This window comes from Hipposideros armiger, unplaced genomic scaffold (assembly GCF_001890085.2).
Source record: "Hipposideros armiger isolate ML-2016 unplaced genomic scaffold, ASM189008v1 scaffold_126, whole genome shotgun sequence".
NCBI classification, from domain to species: Eukaryota; Metazoa; Chordata; class Mammalia; order Chiroptera; family Hipposideridae; genus Hipposideros; species Hipposideros armiger.
Window position 1 is genome coordinate 1,249,158 of NW_017731476.1, and position 19,856 is coordinate 1,269,013.

The following is a 19,856-nucleotide window of genomic DNA, read 5'->3' on the forward strand; positions in this document are numbered from 1 at the left end:
GGGGGGGGGTGCACTGGACTCGGGGACATGGGCCTGTTCACCATCCTGGGCCTGTTCCCCCATCCTGGACTGCCCACCCAGGCACGTCCCTCCCAATGCCTTGGCCTTCATATCTGACAAATGACAGTGGCCAGACTAGATCTAAAGTCACTCACTGGCTGAGACAAGCCCACAGACATTTGTCAAGGCTCCATAATATTAAAAAAATATATATTGTTTTTTAGCCAACATTAAATCTTGGGAGATTTCACACTTAAAATTCTCGAGTTCTGGGTTCTTCTAAAAACCGGGAAGGTCTGGCCACACGGGGCCTGCATTCCTGCCTGGCAACAGCTGTCGGGAGCTGAGGGCAATGGCCTGCCAGGTGGCATGGTGCCCTCTGGCTCCCCGCCTCCCAGGTTGCCTCCCTGCCCCTGAGGTTAAGTCCAAGGGGTCATTTATCAGGAGATCTGGGAGATTTTTTCCCTACAGTGAAGATGAAAGTGACAGTTCATGTGTCCACGTCTCTGGCAAAAGTGAGAACTACCACCACCATCATGTTTGTCATTGTCACCGTCATCGCAGCTAACACTGACATATGTTCTAATTGTGTGCCAGGCCCTGATCTAAGGTCTTTGCATCTATTCATGCAACTAATTCTCACAAACCTTGGGGAGGGGAATAGAGTGATTACCTCTATTTCATAGATGACGGCGAGATGGAGGAAGGCACGTGCTTAGAAATGTGTAGATGACAGATTTTTTTTTTAAGATTTTATTGGAGAATTGGGGGAGGGGAACAGCACTGGGGAATCGGGGGAAGGGGAACAGACAAGTTGCTGTCCTTTTGTTCTTCAGTCTAGTTGTGAAGGACGTCGCTTCACTGGCCCATGTTGGTATTATCATTGCGCTCTTCCCAGGTGAGGCAATCAGTCGCCGGCCACTGGACGGCCGCTCACGGTGGCTCACGGCAGCTCATGCCAGCTACCGGCTGCTCACACTGTCTGCCAGTCACTCACGGTAGCTCATGGCAGCCCACAGCCCCACTGCATCCTATACCATCGCCGGCAACTCAGGGCAGCCCAGCTCCAGGTCGAGCTGTCGTTCACCATCTTAGCTGTAGAGGGCAGTGTCACTGGCCCTCATGTGGGATCTGAACTGGGGCCCTGTTGCTCAGAGCCAGCACTCCCAAGCCAACTCTTAACCAACAGTGCCACATGACCAGACCCAAAATGACAGATTTGTTAATGAAATTGAAGACAAGGTCCAGGTGTACAAAGTGTATTTAGGTGTTGAAAGAACCTGATGTAAAGCTGTGTGATTCAATAACTCCTGGCTGCTACAGTTGTCTATTACCTGCCAGTTCCCCGGGGGCGGGGGGGGGGATTCTAAACTCGTGACCCCTGCATGGGACCCACAGATCAGAGTCAACAAAATGGGGTCCTGGGCTAGATCTGTCTAGTCCTGGACAGCTCTCACCTTCTGTGATTTTAGGTGGATTCAGAAAATGAACCTGATTCATTTGAAACCTTCTGGAGGGGAAACACACACACACTCACACAGCATTGCAAGTTCACTTAGACTTCAGAAAAGTGTGGTGGCCCCTGCAGGCGTCCTGAGGTTGGTGACCAGCATCTGTGGCTCCGGTTTCCTGCCAGGTGCCACACTCACCCTAACTTTCCTATCCTCCAAAGACATGTGAAATCAGGAGCTGTCTCCAAGGAACCTGTCAGCGAAGGGCAGTCAAAGTATAACAGCACCAGGTTCCAAAATGAGGCAGGAGGCGGGACTGAGTGACTTCACTGGGAAGTGGGAGGAAGACAGAAATGTGACTGAGAAGTAGAGGGAGAAAGGCATAAACAGAGGCTGTGGGTATAGGAAAGGAAGCGAGCACAGGACATATTGTTAGGACTGGGCTGGACTACTCCAGCGGACCGTGTCTGGGGGAACCATTCTTGTCCACTAGAGAAAGAGGAACCAGCCAAGGTCAGGAAGCTTGGCCTGGAGGCTTGGCTGCAAAGGCCTTTTCTCCGTCTGCTTTATGGAGACCAGCCAACAATTCACTAAGAGACAAATCGACTCATCTCCTTTCCAGTTATAATGTCAACCCAGCAAGCAAACACGTGTGGACGTCTCTCTGTACCAGTCCTTGAGCCGCGTGTTGGGCATACAAAGGAACGAGAGTGGGTCTGTACTCTCAGAGAGGAAGAAACGTATGGAGCCCCACACCCGGACGGCGCGATGCCTGAGGAGCTACGGGGCCCTGCCACGCGACAGGAGTTCATTCTGCAGATGTCAGTCACTGTCATCCAGTGTGGAAGTGACCTGGAAGACAGGCACAGATGGCAGGGAGCACAGCGTGGACCATGCAGGGAAGTGGGAAAGACTATGGCATGCTCGAGAGATGGCCAACTTTAAGAGGTGCCGTGGGCAAGGGGGTGAAGTCTGAGGTGCCTGCAGGGTCAGGCCGATATTCTCAATGCAGGAAGTGAGCACTTGGTGACTGGCACACCAGGCAGAAGAGGTCAAACTGGTGTCACATGTCAAGGTCAAGGAGGGAGCCACTGTTCAGTGCTGAGAACGAGGGCTGTGTGGAAAGGCAGGCCACATAAGACCAAAGCACCCTCTTATCCAGAGACTGAAAAGTCCAGGATTTTATGGGAAATCTCTATTTTTTAAGTATGGGAAAACACAGCTATGGACCCAGTTCAGCCCATTCTAAAAATTCTGGGCACAAGAGTGGGTGGGTGACTATTTAAAGATGAGGCTGGAGACCGGACCAACCAAGGGACAAGGTAAAAGAGGGGAAGAGCTATTCCAGGGAAATTGTCCAATTAAAGGTGTTATGTCCATGGGGCTATTGTTAAGGTTACAGGGGTCAAGCTGTTCAGCACCCCATGGGACATCAGTAGTCAGTCCTGTGGCATTAAGAACTGACACTTTCTGATTCTAATAACAATTGCTCTCTCAACAGCTCCAAGCTCCTCATCCAAACCAATCACATTGCTCCTTGGATCCCTTTCCTACTTGGAAATAAAGGAACAGCCAATGGGGAGCTGAGAAGGTAGTCAAGGGTGGTGCCTTTTACACCGTGTTTATTGTGTTTATTCTTCTACCAGCCTGATGGGCAGGCCACACCTCCAGACTCTCTCTCCAGGTGTGAGAACCTGGCCACACACAGCAGGGACAGGGCTGAGACAGCTCTTTGATGCTGTCTCTAGAGGGTCGACTTTAAAGTCGGCTGAATCCTGGCTTTGCCACCTCCTAAGCTATGGGGTGTAAAATGGGCACAATAATGAGCCATCTCAAGAACAAATTGGATCTTCCAAGGCAGCAGTCGACACTTCTCCTGGGAAAGGCCAGAGAGAAAATATTTTTGGCTTTGTGGTCCATATGGTCTCTGTCACAACTAGTCACCTCCGCTACGGAAGCAGGAAAACAGCCATAGGCTCTTTGTATGCATTTGTATGTACATGGATGTAGCTGTGTTCCAATAAAATTTTATTTACAAAAGCAGGCAGGGGGCCAGGGTGCTTTGGGAAAGGGGGAGACCTTTGCAAATGTCATCTTCTAGGGTAGGGGTTGGCAAACTTTTGAGACGGAACAGCTGCCAGGGGTCAGCAAACTGCGGCTCATGAGCCGCAGGCTCTGAAGTAAAATTGAAAATGAAAATAAAACTATCATAGTTTGATTTATAAATTTTTAAAGGATATTATTCACATAATGGTGATTATGTAAAAATATATTTATGGCTCTCGAATAATTTTTAAATTGTTGTGAGGGAAGGACTGGCTCTTCCAGGGGTGGGCAAACTTTTGAGACAGAACGTACCCAAAGAGCCACATGTGGCTCACAAGCCGCAGTTGGCCAACCCATGCTCTAGGGACTCGCATGTTGGATTGCAGTTATCTGTGTATGTCTGGCTTTCTCACCAGACTATGAAGTTCAGGGCAAAGAATACTATATATCTCCCCACCTTTTTTTTTTTTTCAGATTAAAACTAAACAAGTATAGCACAGCATTGCATATATAAAGTCCATATGGATTTTCAAAATTGTCCAGGTTAATACAAGGCAGGATTGTAACTTTAAACACCTATGGGGCCCAGGCAGGTACAGAAGCGATGAGGGAAGCCAGTGGGGGGGGGGGCCTGTGATGAATTGGAAAGCACACCTCCCTTCTCCACTTAGCTCCAGCTGTGAGGGAACTGTGGCCACACAGAATTCTGATTCAGTGTTAACAGGCTGTTGATATTTTAAACAACTTGCCATAATCGGGGATTCATGAGAAATCTCTCAATGTTTCAATGTTGACAACGAACTCAAACATTTAAAAAACAAATTATTATGGGCCAAAGAAACAAGCCTATGGGCTGTTTCAGCCAGAGACTCCCAATGTGTAGCCTCTGATACTAAGAATTCATTTTCAAATTTGCTACATCGCTTTTTAAGGATAAAAAAAGTAACTTATATGTGAAAAAAAAATCTACTTTTAAAGTCTGAGACCAGTCCAGTGAACTCCCACTTATCCTTCACCTGCATTCCATCCTACTCATCTTGATCTATCTCTGGATTCCAGTGCCCAGAAGGCACTGAAATGCCGTGGAGTACCCGAATGAACGCCCTAAGAAAAAATAAGCAAAACATAGTGTTGCCAAGTCCTGTAAGCTAAAACGGTAGGGCAGAATGAATGCTGAAAAATATCAAAAGAAAAGAAATGAATCGGATTCAAGGATGGTAGCCAAGGAGGGAAAAAAAGAAAATGCATTTGTTTTGCTGGCTGAACGCTTGCTTTGTTTTATTGTTCTTATTTTGTGCTTGGCTCATTTTAAGTGGTAAGAGAAACAGACAAATCACCAGGAATCCTGTTAAAACCACATAAGAACTGAAGAGACCAGACATGTTGGTTTTCTGCAAAACCTTCCTGATTCAACGGTAGCCTGGGATTATTTAGCCAAGCTAGGCTAAATTTCACCTTGGCATTATTAATTCTTTGAGAAAGTTTGCTAAGCAAATGAACAGTATAAACAGGGAAGTGTTAAATATTTGCTCTTGGGAGGAGCAAAAGCAAATGAGCAGCTTTCAAATCCTTTCTAATTATACTGATGTACTGACCTTTTGTCTAATTATTACGTTCCTTGAAAATCGAGGAGAAATTTTTTTCTAAACCATGTCACATTTTTAAAAGCACTGGAGGAAATCTGACTTTAACAGAAAGGCGAGCATGTCCACAAGCGGAAGACTCACACATTGCCAGCTTACCTTGATGAAAATAAAAAGTGTCAAACACTGGTTTTTCTTTTACACAAAGAGTGATCTTTGTAATTACAAAGCTCACAAAGCTTTGTAATTACAAATATTATTATTTGCTAGAGAGCTTAATCAGATTCCCTCCTCCCTCATCTGTCAGCAGTAGAGGAAGTGTGCCCCATTTGCAGATAATGACAGTTAGCTACCATGTAGGAGCACTTTTATACAAGGTCTGACAATTAAGTTCAGGAACTTGTTGCAATAATGTTGCTAACCTTTTTCTGATATCAGAGGGATTATTCATTATGAATTTGTACCAACTGGACAAACTGTTAATCAAGTTTACTATTTGGAAGTGCTGAAAAGGTTGCATGAAAAAGTTAGATGAGGGAAGGCCAAGTGGCTTGTTGGTTGAGAGTTGGCTTGGGGGCACGTGCTCGGAGCAGCAGGGCTGCCAGTTCGGATCCCACATGGGCCAGTGACACTGTGCCCTCTACAGCTAAGATGGTGAACAACAGCTCGATCTGGGGCTGGGCTGCTGTGGGTCACCAGCGATGGCGTAGGCTGCAGCCCCTGTTGCAGAGGGCTACCGTGAGTGGCTGATAGCCGGCGTGAGCTGCCAAGAGCCGCCGTGAGCAGCTGTCCGATGGCCAGCAACCGATCTGCCTCAGCCGGGAAGAGCGCAGTGATCATAGTGCCAACATGGGCCGGTGGGGCGGCATCCTCCACAACTAGACTGAAGAACAAAAGGACAGCGACTTGTCTGTTCCCCTCCCCCGATTCCCCAAAGCTGTTCCCTCCCCCAATTCGCCAATAAAATCTTAAAAAAAAATAAAAAGTTAGATGACCTGAACTTTTCGCCAATTCATGGCTCTTGCATCACGACAATACACCAGCTCACACGGCACTGTCTGTGAAGGAATTTTTAGCCAGTAAACAAAGAACTGTATTGGAACACCCTCCTTACTCGTCTGATCTGGCCCCCAATGACGTCTTTCCTTTACCAGAAGATAAAGGAAATATTGAAAGGAAGACATTTTGATGACATTCAGGACATCAAGGGTAATACGACGACAGCTCTGATGGCCATTCCAGAAAAAGAGTTCCAAAATTGCTTTAAAGGGTGGACTAGGCGTTGGCATCGGTGCATAGCTTCCCAAGGGGTGCTTTGAAGGTGACCGTAGTGATATTCAGCAATGAGGTATGTAGCACTTTTTCCAAAAGAGTTCGCGAACTTAATCATCAGACCTCGTATGCTAGACCTGGTGTTCAGTGCATTCATGCAGCTTCACTGAATTCACAATGATGGATTCACCAATGGATCACCAAACAAAACATAATAAGTTTCATCATCATCTCCATTTTATGGACAGGAAAGCTGAGGCTCAGAGAGGTCAGAACACACAGCTGAGATTCAAATCCAGGGTGGCTATATGGCTCCCCAAACTTATCAGCATTACGTCATACTGCATCACAGAGCCAGATAAAATCTGCCCAAAGTCAAAACAACGGGCCAGGAAAAATGTCATGAAAAGCTATGGTGATTTGGACGTGTCGAATAAACCAAACTACAATCCAGTTTGGCGATGCTTGGTGGACATTTAACTTTTATGATTTTTGGAAGTAAACATCTTTCCAATAAGGCCAGGTTGCCTTATCTAGTTGGCTAGAATCATGGTTTATTAGGGTATGCATTACTTTACCCGATATATGCCTATAAAATAGTGTATAACTCAAAGTTTTAAAAATTGAAATACAAAAAGAGACACTTTTGAGTGTTAAATTGAACCTTAGGGCAAATTCTTTCTTAAAAAAAAAAAATTTTCCTTTTTTGTAACCAATCTGAAAATGAACGGTTTCCTCCATTGGGCCATACCAATGCTCTAAGAGAGCTGAGATAACAATTAGATGGGACTAAGGAGACTTCTTGAAAAATGGTCTACAGCACTGTTCCTCAAAGTATATTCTGCAGATCCTATGAGAAAGAGGGGCTCTCAAGGACAAAACTATTTTTATCACAATTCTAAGACTTTTTCACTGTGTTGATATTTGCAATGATGATGCAAAAGCAACAGCAGGTAAAACTGCTTGTAGCCTAAGTGGCTACAGGCAGTGGCACCAAACTGTACTAGTAGTTGTTATGTTCTTTATTGACATGTACTCACAATAAAACAAACAAGAAATCATTTTCACTTAAGAATGTCCTGATGGAACAGGAAAAAATAATTGTATTAAATCTAGGCACATGAGTACACATTTTTAATTTACTCTGTGTGGAAAAGTGGAAAGTACACATAAAGTATTCCCCAGAAAACACCTGTGTGATTATTTGAGTTGCCAACTGAACTAGCCACATATTATATAGAATGTCATTTTTACTTGAAAGAACAGCTATAGTTACAGACAAACTATAGTTATTCAGGTTTGGGTTTTGGCGGACATTTTTTCAAATATGAAAGAAGTGAGCCCTTCACTTCAAGGAAACAAGTGACTGTATTTGTTGCCAATGATAAAATTCAAGCTTTCGAGTGAAAACAAGTAGAAAATTTGTTTCTACTACCTTGAGTTTTCTAGCTTTCCAATGCTTAAATTCTTTTTTTAAAAAATAAGATAGGTGGTGATATGAATGAATGTAGTTTTTTTGATATTGTGTAGTTATATGCCATTTGATATTGTATAATGAAATTTCCAATGTCAACATTTGGAAGGTTTGCACAACTCAGTGAAGTAACATTTTCCAAATGACCAGTGCCTAAGATTATTAAGTCATACACGGGTAAAATATCCAATGGAGGAGCAAGATAGACCAATGGATTTTAATGTAACAAAATATAAACGTTCACCAATATGGTTTCAGATGCCACATTGTGACTAACCTTCAAGGAACTACAACTTGCTAAGTTTTGATATAGTTATCAATGAATGTATACAGTTCTCTGAAAAGGCGATTAAAATACTCCTTTCTAACTGTATATCTGTGAGGCCTGATTTTCTTCACATACATAAGCCAAAATAACAGCACAACAGTCTGGATGCTGAAGCAGAAATGAGGCTCTAGCTATTTTCTATTAAACCAGACATTAAGGAGATTTGAGACAATGCAAAATAATGCCACTCTTCCTACTAAGGGGGTGGAGGGGTGGGGGGTGGTAATAGCTGTTTTTCATTAAAAAGCATTATTTATGTTCAGAAGTAATGTGTTTATTGTTATGTTTAAATGAACTGATAAAAGAATGCTTTCAGATTTTCTCAGCCTTAATTTATGACATGGAAATATCATAGATATAATATATACAAACAAAGCTCTTTTGAGGTAAGCGTAGAAAGGCATCCCAAGACCAGAGAGATTTGAGAATTGTTGTTCTATAGTTGCATTACATTGACCTTTCCACACAGCAATCTGGCAAATGACATTTTATAGAACCTCGGAAGTCCAAAGGGCAAAGACGTCTTTTAAAAAGCACATAAGATGGTTCAATTAAAAAAATGTTTTTCCACACTGCATTAAGTGGATATCACAAAAGAACAAATTCCCTAGGAGTGAGGGACAGTGGTAAAATGAAGAAAATGATCTGGATTCTAGCACAGGCCCTACAAATCTCTCTAAACATCAGCCTCCCCAGCTACAAAATGAGATATCAGAGTAGCCTGTTTTTAGATCGCTTCCAATTGTCAAATTCCATGATTCTCATCAGGAACCCCTACATGGGGGTCCACAGCTTGCATCTGGCCTTCAGACTGATGGGCCGACAGGGTATTTCCTGAGAAGTGCCCCAGGAAAATAAGGGGTTGGAGCTAAGTGAGAACCTGCCGAAATAAGAAATTGATTTTCAGTCGCAGTGCAATTCAACCCACTGAACTGCCCCTGCAGTTATCTGCATTTGCAAGATATGGAATGAAAGGGCTCTTGAAAATCTCAAACTCAGGGTGACAAATTAGCTCAGTTGGTTAAAGCATCATGCTGATAACACCAAAGTTGCCGGTTCAATCCCCATATGGGCCACTGTGAGCTGTGCCCTCCCTAAAAGAATCAACTATGCCATTGTAGCATGAAAGCAATGTGTAACCAATGACCATGGCTGTTCCCCAACAAAGAAAAAAAAAATCTCAAACTCCACAATTCAGTTCTAGAGACAATGTGTCTGCGCTCCTTTCTCACTCTGCCACTTGCTGGTTGGCCGATTTGGGGCAAGTTATTCAACTTCTCTGAGCTTCAGTTTTCTCTTTTGTAAAATGGGGTAACACTCAACTCAAAGGGCTATTATGAAGCGTCGCGAGGTGTCGCTGGACGGCGTTTAGAGTTCCTGGAACTGAACGGTACTAATTATTAACATGGAAGCGCACAGGGCATTCCCTAGTGTCCTTTATCCCCCATACCAAGTCCCATTTTCAGCAGCTGGTGACTTACTTCACTCCCCATATGACGCTAACCCCCAAAGCAACTCCCATACCCCACAGTTCCACATCTTAGGACACACGAGATCCTCTTCAGACCTCTCCTTTTCCTTTCCCGCCTTAAACCCGTTCATTGAGCCCCCGGCCAGTACCGGTTCCACCACGAGCGCAACTTGGCAAAGACGCCAAACACTGACCACTCCCCTCCGCTTCTTCTCCCCAGTCCGGACCACAAGGTTTCCTTTTCCTCAGACTGGAGGCCACCTTGGGTCAGGCGGGGGGTGGTCCAGGGGTCTGTGGCCTAGGATTCTTCCTGGGGGGGTGGGGGGGGCGCCTCAGGAGGGTGGGACCATAACTACCCGCCTTCCCCGAGGGGCCCACGAACACTCACCGTCCATCCCTAGAGGCGGCGGTTCCGGGTGTGAAACCGGAAGCGGCCTCTGTACTGTTTGCAGTTCCCCTGGTTACTGTGGGGCTTCCAACCAATGGCGGTGGAGCTCCACGGACTGAGCCCGCCCCCAAGGGCAGTGACGTCACTCAGGGGGCGATGGAACTCCTCCTACGATCACCGGGTCCGACCCGCCTCTTGGGGGAGGGGGAAGGGGGGAAAGGCTGATCATTGTGCGCAGGCGCGTTGGACCGGGGCGCTCGACGGTGCGGTGCGCAGGCGCTCTGGGGGCTGCCCACTGAACTAGCAATGGACGCGCTGGAGTCATTGTTGGATGAGGTGGCCCTGGAAGGGCTCGATGGCCTTTGTCTGCCCGCGCTGTGGAGCCGTCTGGAGGCGCGAGTGCCGCCCTTCCCGCTGCCTTTGGAACCCTGTACGCAGGAGTTTCTGTGGAGGGCTCTGGCCACACATCCGGGCATCAGCTTCTACGTGGAGCCTCGGGAGCGACTCGACCTCCACCTCCAGGACCGGTCAGCGGCTTGGCCCTGCGGGCGGGCCGGTGGACGGGCTCAGAGCCAGGGGTCTGATAGAGCAGGGAGGTGACCAGGTTCTGACGGGAGGGGTGCGAAGGAAGGAAGTGGAGCCGAGGGAGAACCCGGGGGCTGTTGGTTGGCGCGATGTAATGCTTATTTGGGGTCCCTCGGGCCTGGCAGGGCCCAGGCGTCTGATGGCGTTAGGGGGTCGTCTGATGATGTCCCATTATGTCCGTGTGTATGTTTGGGGTGCTGCTGAGGCGGACTTGGGGGGTGCTATTCTTCGAGCTTCAAACAGTATTTCCTGTAAAGTGGAAGGTAGGATTGTGGTGGGAAGGCAGCTCAGATCAAGATTAAAGACAGCTGAGTTCAACAAACCTTTATGGGGCATTCACTCTGTACTGGACTAGAGGCCCTAAAGCAACTAGAGAGCTGCGTAACAACAAGCTTAGCAATAATAATAATAATAATAGCTATTAATAGCATTTATCAAGTGCTTATTATTGGACTGGTACTATTCGAAGATCCTGTTCTGGGAGCTTCCGGATATTAATCTCACTGTGTCCCCACAGTGCCCCTATCAGGTGGGTGCTGTAATCTTCCCCATTTTGCAGAGGAGGAAACAGAGAGAGGTTAACTAACCTGATCAAAGTTATGGAGATTATAAGAGACTGAGTTGATTTGAACCCAGGCCTTGTGTCTCCAAAGCCTGTGCTTTTAAACCATACTGTGAGGGAGAGGAGAGGTTCCCAGAGGTGATATTCTGCAAAGCAAGACTTAAAAATTGGATTTAGGTGACCAGTTGGCCGAGTATTCTGGACAGAGAACAGTTAAATGTGAAAGTCTGGAGGAAGAGAAGTAAGTTAAGCTTGGTTGAAGTGTAGAATTGGAGGCAGGGAATGAGGAATAGTAGTTGACATTTATATGGGCTTGTGAGCTGGGGCTGTTCCAAGATCCTGACATACAGCAAGATATTTCATTTTTACACCGACTTTGGGAAGTAGATATTATTATTATCATTTTCCTGAAGCGCAGAGAGGTTAAGTAATTTGTTCCAGGTCATCAGCTAGCGAGGGCATAACCCAGAATTCGAATCCAACAAGACCAGGTACAGAATCCACTCCGTCCTTAACCAAACTGTACTGGAGAGTTTATCCATGGTCTCATCCACTTAAAGAGTTTATACTTTATCAAAAGAACAATTGGAAGCCTCTGAAGGGAGGGTTAGAAGAGAGGCAAAGAGAGAAGTTGAGAGATTTGTAGTAATCCAATCACAAACTGCTAGTCCTGGTTTAGCTTACCATAACGAGGGTGAGAGTGGAGAGGAGAGGGGGTGGAATCAAGCCGTGGGAAGAAGAATCAAGACGACTTAGTGACTGATTGGATGTAGGGTACAAGGAAAAATAGGAATCCAGGGTGATGCCCTCTGGTTCCTGATGTTTGGGCACCTGGGTGAACCCTGACACCCTTCGCTGTGGTACGAACACAGAAGAGCAGCAACGTGGTTGTGTCTGGGGGGAGGTGAGGAAGGTGCTGAATAGTATTCTGGGACACGTTGTGTGTGCAGTTCCTTTGGGTTATGCAATTGGAGATTCTGTTTAGTAAACATCTGGCTTCGTGGGCATGAAAGCAAGTCTGAGGGAGGGACGAAGCTAGACACGTGGATTCGGCCCATAAGGCTGGTACTTAAAGCTGTTGACTAGGATCATCCCTGAGCGAGAGGATAGTGTGATTAGAAGACTGGGAAGGTGAGGCTGGAGAGAAAGAGGGCAGCAGCCCAGACTGGTGTACTGGAAGCTGGGAAAGAGCTGATCTAAGAATGGTTAAGTAGTGCAAAGGTCACAGAGAAAGCAAGGAAGAAAGGGTTGAAACGTGTGTATGGAATTTAGCTTCAAGGAGACAAGTGCAGGATGTGAGCAAGATTTCTAAGGAGAGCTTGAAAAACTTGGCTGCCTGGATAAAAGAAGAAACACAAGTCAACAGATGTCTCTCTGGGGTTGATAAGAGGCAATGGGAGAATGTGGTACAAAGGAGGGACCTAGAGGAGGTGGGGCGAGGCAGTCATGACTTTGGTTTTGATTTCACTGAATTTGAGGTGTTTAGCAGACAATGGAAGACAGGACTGATGTTTGGGGAAATAAACAGTATTGATTGAGGATTCAAGGGTGAGAATTGTTAATGTTCAAGTGATATTTGAAACCATAAAAATGGATGAAGATTACTGGAGAGATAACTAAGGAGAGATAGAAAGATGACATCTGAAGGAGGAAAACCTTGAATCATTAAGTCCAAGCCTGGTTGTTTGGTGACAAGGCCCCAGATTTGGAAGAACCAGTATGGTGGTTCTGGTTCCAGCATCCCGCTCCTGGAGTGGGTTTGGGGGATCCTGGGAAGCTCTGTTTTCCAGGGCAGAGAACACTGCTGGTGCATTTGTAAGGCGGGAAGACTGGGCTACCTCACCCCCTCTCTGATCTCTGCAGGAGGTTGTCAGAACATGGGAACGATGTATTGTGTCTGAGGTTGAGTGGTGGTTCCATATTTGCGCTTTCCTCCTTAGGTATGAAGAAATCGATTTGGAAACTGGAATTTTGGAGTCCAAGAGCCACCCTGTCCCTGTAGAGGATGTCTACCCCATTCATATGATCTTAGAGAATAAGGACGGCATCCAGGGCTCGTGCCGGTTCTTTAAGGAGAGGAAAAACATCACCAAATACATCAGGACGAAGTCTTTGGAGCCCCGCTGTACAATGAAGGAAGCCTTCGGCAGGTAACTGATTTGCACCATGGGAAACTCCTGGGTCTCTTCCCGCTTTGCAGTCACGGTGTGGTCAGAGCCCCAGGACTGGTCTGCAGCCTCAATGTGTGTCATCCCCACACTAAGCCCGTCCTCTCCCTTCTTCACTCTACTCCTGTTGGGGCTCATTTTCCTCGGTGGGGGGGCAAGGGGGATGCCTTTCTTTCCATTTGCATCCATGGTCCTTGCACAGGTGGGCAGAGCAGGCAGCTGCCACCTGGCTTGGTACCTTTCATTCTCTGTCCAAGCCGGGCCCTGTGTTTTAGGGTTAGAAAAAGTGAACAAGGGTAGCCCTGTTGAGGGCTGAGATGGGGCTCTTGTCTTCCTCCTTTTCTCCTCCCCTCCCCGCTCACTCCCCAGCCCAGCTCCCATCCCTCATGCTCTTTCCTTACCTGTCGGTTAGTTCCTCTTTCTCGGTTATTTTCAGCCTCTGCCTGTCTGTCTGCTGCTGCTCTGTCCTCAGCACGTTCACTTGACTGGCCCCTCTTACAACAGGATTTGAGCCTCCTCAAATCCCCTGTAACTCTAGCGCATTTTTTTTCTCTCTCTCTCTCTCCCTCTCCCTCTCCCTCCCTCCCGCCATGATTTTTTTTTGGAAGAAGTAGCTACACTCACTCCTTTCCCCTCTTCACCTCCCCTCCCCTCCCCTGCCCACTGAAGTCCTGATTTCTGCCTTTATCTCCAAAATCTCATCCTCTAAGATCCCTATTAACAAGCATGAGACACTGTTTAAGCCCTTCCTTTCCTTGACCCCTCAGTGGAGGCATTACGGACTATTGAAGGTTTGGCCCCTGTTGCTTCCTGCTCTGTTTTGTTTTTTTTGTTCTTCTAGCTCATCCTCACCAGCTCCTTTGTAGACTCCCGACTTCTTTCCGCCCCTTAAATGTTGGCTGTTCCCAAGGGCTCTGTCCCCTCCCCAGACTTCCTCCTATGACATCTCAATATCCTGCCTCTCATACCCAGTTCGCCCAGAAGTTAGATCAGCACTCTTTCCTGTACCCCGAACCTGCCTTCTCTTCCTTTTCTTCCCTCTTTGGTTTCTTTATTCTGGTCTAGAGTACCCCATACACCTGGCTGCATAGGCATAAACATGGGACTCCCTCTGAGCCCCTTCTCTCCCTGAACTCTGTATTTAGTTGGCCACTAAGTCCTGTGGAGTCCACTTTCTAACTTCTCCTCAGACCCCCTTTGGCCTCAGATGAATGCAGTCATCTCCTGCCTATCTCCCTTCTTTTCGTCTCCTCTTTCTAACTCTGCATTGCATGGAGGGTTGTTTTGGCTTTTTAGGGTTTTTTTTTTTGTTGTTGTTTTAAGATGGAACTGTATTGTGTAGTACCCTGGTCACTTGGGGCAGAGGTTTCAAACTGGCCAAATCTGCCCCCTTTATTTCGAAACACTTTATTTCACCAGCATGTTGTTTTGTTTGTTTTACGTTTAATTCCATTGCAAGTATTTAAAAGTCTGGATTTCTCACTTCTCTTGAAACATCATAAGGTCCAGCTGTTGTGGATCTGAATTTTTACCGGACATCGTAGGCCAGCGTCATGAGCCATGTCCCGCCCAGGCCCCCACACCTGTCGGGCGCTTAGGACCTAGCTTGTGCCCACCTAGCTGCCTGACCTCGGCCCCTCCGCTTGCCTTACTTCCCGTGTTGCCGCAGTTCTGCCCCACAGCGATGGCCCGTGCTAACCCTTCTCCCCCAGCTCTCCACACCACCCCCTCCTTCTCCTCCAGCCTTCAACTCAGCTCCTCAGAAAGGGTTCCCAAAAAGTATTACTCTTTTTAGTACCCAAAGCAGTCTTAAGTGTTGTGTCTGTCACTCTTTCCTCACCAGACTCTACACTCTTGAGGCCCGTATCTCTAGGATCTAGAATATGCTTGGCACAAAGTCAGCTCCCAAAACTGCATGTTGAACTTATAACCCCTGGCCTATGCCGTGGAACCTAAACTCCCCAGCCTGGCTTCGAAAGGCCATTCAGGATGTGGACTCCTGCTGACCTCTCACACATCCCTTCCTTCTGCTTTCTAACTTCCCACCACACTCCACACTTGCTGGCCATGCCACACCACTCGCTCCCCCAGAACACGCATGCCCTTTCGTGCCTCTGGAACCTTCCAAATCCTGCTTCCTTACCCTTCACCCACCCGGCTTAACCGCTAACTCAAGAATCACCTTCTCTTGAGAGTTTTCCCTAATTACGATGCATACGCTGTAGTCACTCACATAGGCTTAAGTGGGGGCTCCTCATACCTGTCATTTACTAGCCTCGGCCAGCAGAGCTGCTGTCTGTCAGAGCAGCTATCACGTCAACCATAGAGTAATTTTCTTGCCTTTCTCTTTCAGTAGACTGTGAGCTCCTTGAAAGTAGATACCATTTTTATTTATCTTGGTATAGCACTTTGTATAACACTTAATCGGGATTTGATAACCTGTGTGCTGACTCCGGCCTGTAGACTGAGCTTAGTGGGAATTGTTGTTCAGCTAACTTAGGATAATCGAGGGACGGAAACTAGCCTGAGGACATTTTTTTTTTAAATTGGAGAATTGGGGGAGGGGAACAGTGTTGGGGAATTGGGGAGGAGGACCAGTCAAGTTGTTGTTGTACAATCTTTGTTGTGGAGGGCGCCAGTCACCATCTGGCTGCCCGTCAGCAGCTCGTGGCCTCTAAACTCAAGGTGCTATGTTAAATCTTAGTTGCGGGTGGGTGTAGCCACCATCCCATGTGGGAATTGAACCGGCAGCCTTGTTGTTAAGAGCGTACTCTCCATCTACTGAGCCGTCCAGGGGGCAGCTCAGCTCAAGGTGCCGAGTTCAGTCTTAGTTGCGGGCGGGCGTAGCCACCATCGAACAGGCAGTCTTGTTGTTAGGAGCATGTGCTCTCACCAGCCGAGCCATCCTGCCACCTGTTGGCATCTCAGCAGCAGCTTAGCTCGGGGCGCAGCTCACTGGCCCATGTGGGAATTGAACCTGCGGCCCTGTTGCTCAGAACTTGCGCTCTTAAGCCAACTCTCAACCAACTGAGCCACTCTGCCAGCCCCTGGGGACATTCTTAAACCAGCACGTCAGCTCCCCTGTTTTCAAATTTCCTTTTCTCAACTGACTTCTTCCCATGTGACTGAGGTGAGACAAGTGAGCATAGGTCCTGGGTTTGCGACACGCAGACACAGGAAGTGGGCTGTCTCTCACATGTGTTCACAGCCACGTTCAAGATGGACTGTGCAGACTTGCACGATCTGCAGAAGGCTAATTGTAGGTCACAAATAATGTGAGGATGCTGCAGGTGAGTTAAAGTGAAGACAGCCTCTCCTTTCTCCTTTGTGCCCAGGTGGTGGTAGAAGCGAGTCACTGGAGTGAGTGAGAGGAGAACAGTCAGACTGAGTGATGTGACTGAAGTCAGGGCCCGGGGTCGGGCGTCCGTAAGCAACAGGCTAGGATGAGTAGGTCTTGCTCAAGCCCGTGGGCCTTATACAGAGGGTGCCAGAAAAATGTATACACATTTTAAGAGAGGAAAAAACTATATTAAAAATTGTAATATTCGGGGTGGCCAGTTAGCTCAGATGGCTAGAGCGCAGGCTCATAACACCAAGGTTGCCGGTTCAATCCCCACATGGGGTGCTGAGCTGCGCCCTCCACAGGTAGATTGAAAACAACGACTCGACTTGGAGCTGATGGGTCCTAGAAAAACACACTGGTCCCCTATTTAAAAAAAAAAAAAAAGTAATATGTACTCAATATATACCGATAACAAAAGATGAATACAAGTCATGTTTGACTTCTGCAATTGCAAGAGGTGTTCAGTGATTCCCATCAGTGTAATTTTAATACAGTTTTTTCCTTTTATAAAATGCATATACATTTTTTTGGCACCCTCTGTATATGGACCCTCAGTGACTCATTCACCCAGGAGAGGGAGCTTCTCCAATCAGGTACATCTCGATGCCAAGGAGTGAGTGAACAAGTGCGTGAGTGGTGGGTTCTTTGCCTGCACACACTTGTGGGATCTCTGCGGGCCCCAGGGGTGTGTGAATGGAGAGGCCAGTCTGCCCACGACGTGCGTTTAGGTTTCCAGCACGGCCCTGCAGTGGTGCCTTAGTCCTAAGTGGTGGGACCTGTCAGGCCTCAGCGGAGGACTCAGTATTGTTGTCTGGGTCTTGGTGCTTCGGCCTTCTTCTTGGGCGTGATTTTTCACACACCGCGGCAGTGGGAAAAGCTAAGGACTTGTCCAAGGCCTGGTCTTCAGCAGGCAGCAGGCTCCCTGATGACACAGTTCAGTGTTTTTGACTCTGAGGTTTGCCTTATCCATCCAGTTCAGGAGGCTTGTTCATTCACTTCACAGAGCTCCAACCATGCCCCAGAATCATTCTAGGCACTGAGAGTGTCCTGGTGGACAAGTCCACCTCAACAGAAGTTTGAAAGGGGGAGAGACAGGAATGTCTACAAAACAATAAAAGTGGAGCGCTAGGTGCTGTGAAGAAGGAGGAAGTGGCCAGAGGTAGAGACTGCACTGTGGGTGCTGTTTTGAGGGAGGCCTAAGGCGTTGACATCTGAGCAGTAACCTGAACAATGAGAAGGCCCCCATCACTTACCGCTGGGGAAGAGCAGCTGGGCAGAGGAAACAGCTTGTCCCAGGACCAGCAGGGCTGCTGTGGGCTGGAAACGAGGATGTGGATGGTGTCTGGGATGTTCTGGGCCCTCGCAGGGCGTTGGGTTTGGGGCTGAGTGCCCGGCCCGGCCTGGGAGGGCCTGACGCAGGGAAAGGACGACGTGGACTCTACTTGGCCTGAACACCAAGCAGCACTGAGACCAAAATATGCTGAACTAGGGGATTGTGGTCCTCCAAGACGTAGAAGGGTGATTCTCCAAAGTTCTGTGTTTTCGTATTTCGATTTTCTTCAAGTTGTTGTTTCTCGATATGGTTGCTTCTGATTGCAGGTGGCGGAAGAAGCTGGTCGTCGTGGCCTCGCAGGACCTGCGCTACCGGGCCCTGATAGGACCGGAGGGCGATCCCGACCTGAAACTCCCCGACTTCTCCTACTGTATCCTGGAGCGACTGGGCCGGTCCCGCTGGCAGGGGGAGCTGCAGCGAGACCTGCACTGCAATGCTTTCAAGTACGGGGTGGTTTGCTTCTCTCCTTCAAATGATGGGGCCCCCTGATCACTGTGCCCTGCCCCAGGCCGGAGCCCGCTCACTTGTCTTCCCTGTTCTGACCCCTGCCACCTCGGCAGTCCCCAGTACATGGTGGCAGGGAGCACGGTGCTTTCTCTTTGAAGAGACTCTGGGGGGACTATATAATGTATTGTCCAAACCGAACATTTTGGGAGTGGAAGGTGGAGCTGACCGGAAGGGACGCCAAGGAAATGGGCATAAGTGGGGGCCAGGTGACAGACCAGGAAGTGCGGTCACCCTCGCTATCAGCCACTGCAGGGCTGGAGAGCCGTATCTGGTTCCCCCCTTTATATTAATATTCGATCAACCGCCGGCCTGTCTCCCACCCCAGCCATCCCTGCCTGCCCTCTTTCCCCAGCCTCTCCTCCCCTCTCCCCACCTACCTCTCCTGGAGTCCTGGGGCCTGCTCCCAGGCATGGCTGTTCTCGCAGATTCTCTGGCTAGGAGGCATGTATCTCTGGCGAGAGGCTCTCTATGTGGGTGGGTGAGAGCAACCCAAGAGCAAAATGACACAACCCCCAGTTTTCCTCTCCTCCAGGGTGGACGCTGGGAAGCTCCACTATCACAGGAAAATCCTGAACAAAAACGGGCTTATCACGATGCAGTCCCACGTGATCCGGTTGCCCTCTGGATTCCAGCAGCACTCCATCCTCCTGCTCCTAAATCGATTTCACGTGGACAGGTGTGTGCGGGCTCCAAGCGCTGTTCCATTTGTATCACAGCCGCGTGTATCCTGCTGTTAAAAATCAGAGGCCAGAGCAGAATGCGACATAGCTTTTTTTTAAAAGATATTTGCTATCTCTTTCTTTTTTTCTTTTTTTAAAAGATTTTTATTGGGGAATTGCGGGGATGGGAACAGCGCTGGGGAATTGGGGGAAGGGGAACAGACAAGTTGCTGTCCATTTGTTCTTCAGTCTAGTTGTGGAGGACGTTGCTTCACTGGCCCAAGTTGGCACCATCATTGCGCTCTTCCCTGGCAAGACAGATCAGTCGCTGGCTGCTGGCTACACGCGGGCTACACCCGATGGCGACTCATGGCAGCCCAGCTCCAGGTTGAGCTGTTGTTCAGCATCTTAGCTGTAGAGGGCAGTGTCACTGGCCCTCATATGTGGGATCCGAACCAGGGCCCTCTGGCGTCCCAAGCCAGCTCTCAACCATTGCACCACTCGGTCGGCCCCGCTATCTCTTTCTGATTATGAATGAAGTCATGCTCGTTTAGAAAACGTGGAAATTATACAGAAAAGAAGTGGGGGGAAATGCCTGAACCCCACAGCTCAGTAACAGGGACTGTTAATGTTTTGGTGACATTTGAGGGGGAGTGTGAAAATAAAAATAAATAAGTCAGATTTGA

At 47.8% G+C, this 19,856-nt stretch overlaps 2 protein-coding genes across 2 annotated transcripts in view; one reads left to right on the top strand and one right to left on the bottom strand.

Moving 5' to 3' along the window:
• KATNIP (katanin interacting protein) overlaps positions 1 to 10,020 on the bottom strand; it is a 189,836-nt gene extending 179,816 nt beyond the window's left edge. The window contains exon 1 of the mRNA XM_019648445.1: positions 10,014 to 10,020. Coding sequence (XP_019503990.1) covers positions 10,014 to 10,020 — 7 coding nt within the window. The remainder of the gene's footprint in view (positions 1 to 10,013) is intronic.
• A 237-nt stretch (positions 10,021 to 10,257) lies between these two features.
• GTF3C1 (general transcription factor IIIC subunit 1) overlaps positions 10,258 to 19,856 on the top strand; it is a 66,384-nt gene continuing 56,785 nt past the window's right edge. Inside the window, exons 1-4 of the mRNA XM_019648446.1 lie at positions 10,258 to 10,540; positions 13,101 to 13,310; positions 18,271 to 18,447; positions 19,044 to 19,187. Of these exons, the coding sequence (XP_019503991.1) occupies positions 10,320 to 10,540; positions 13,101 to 13,310; positions 18,271 to 18,447; positions 19,044 to 19,187 (752 nt within the window). The 5' untranslated portion in view covers positions 10,258 to 10,319. The remainder of the gene's footprint in view (positions 10,541 to 13,100; positions 13,311 to 18,270; positions 18,448 to 19,043; positions 19,188 to 19,856) is intronic.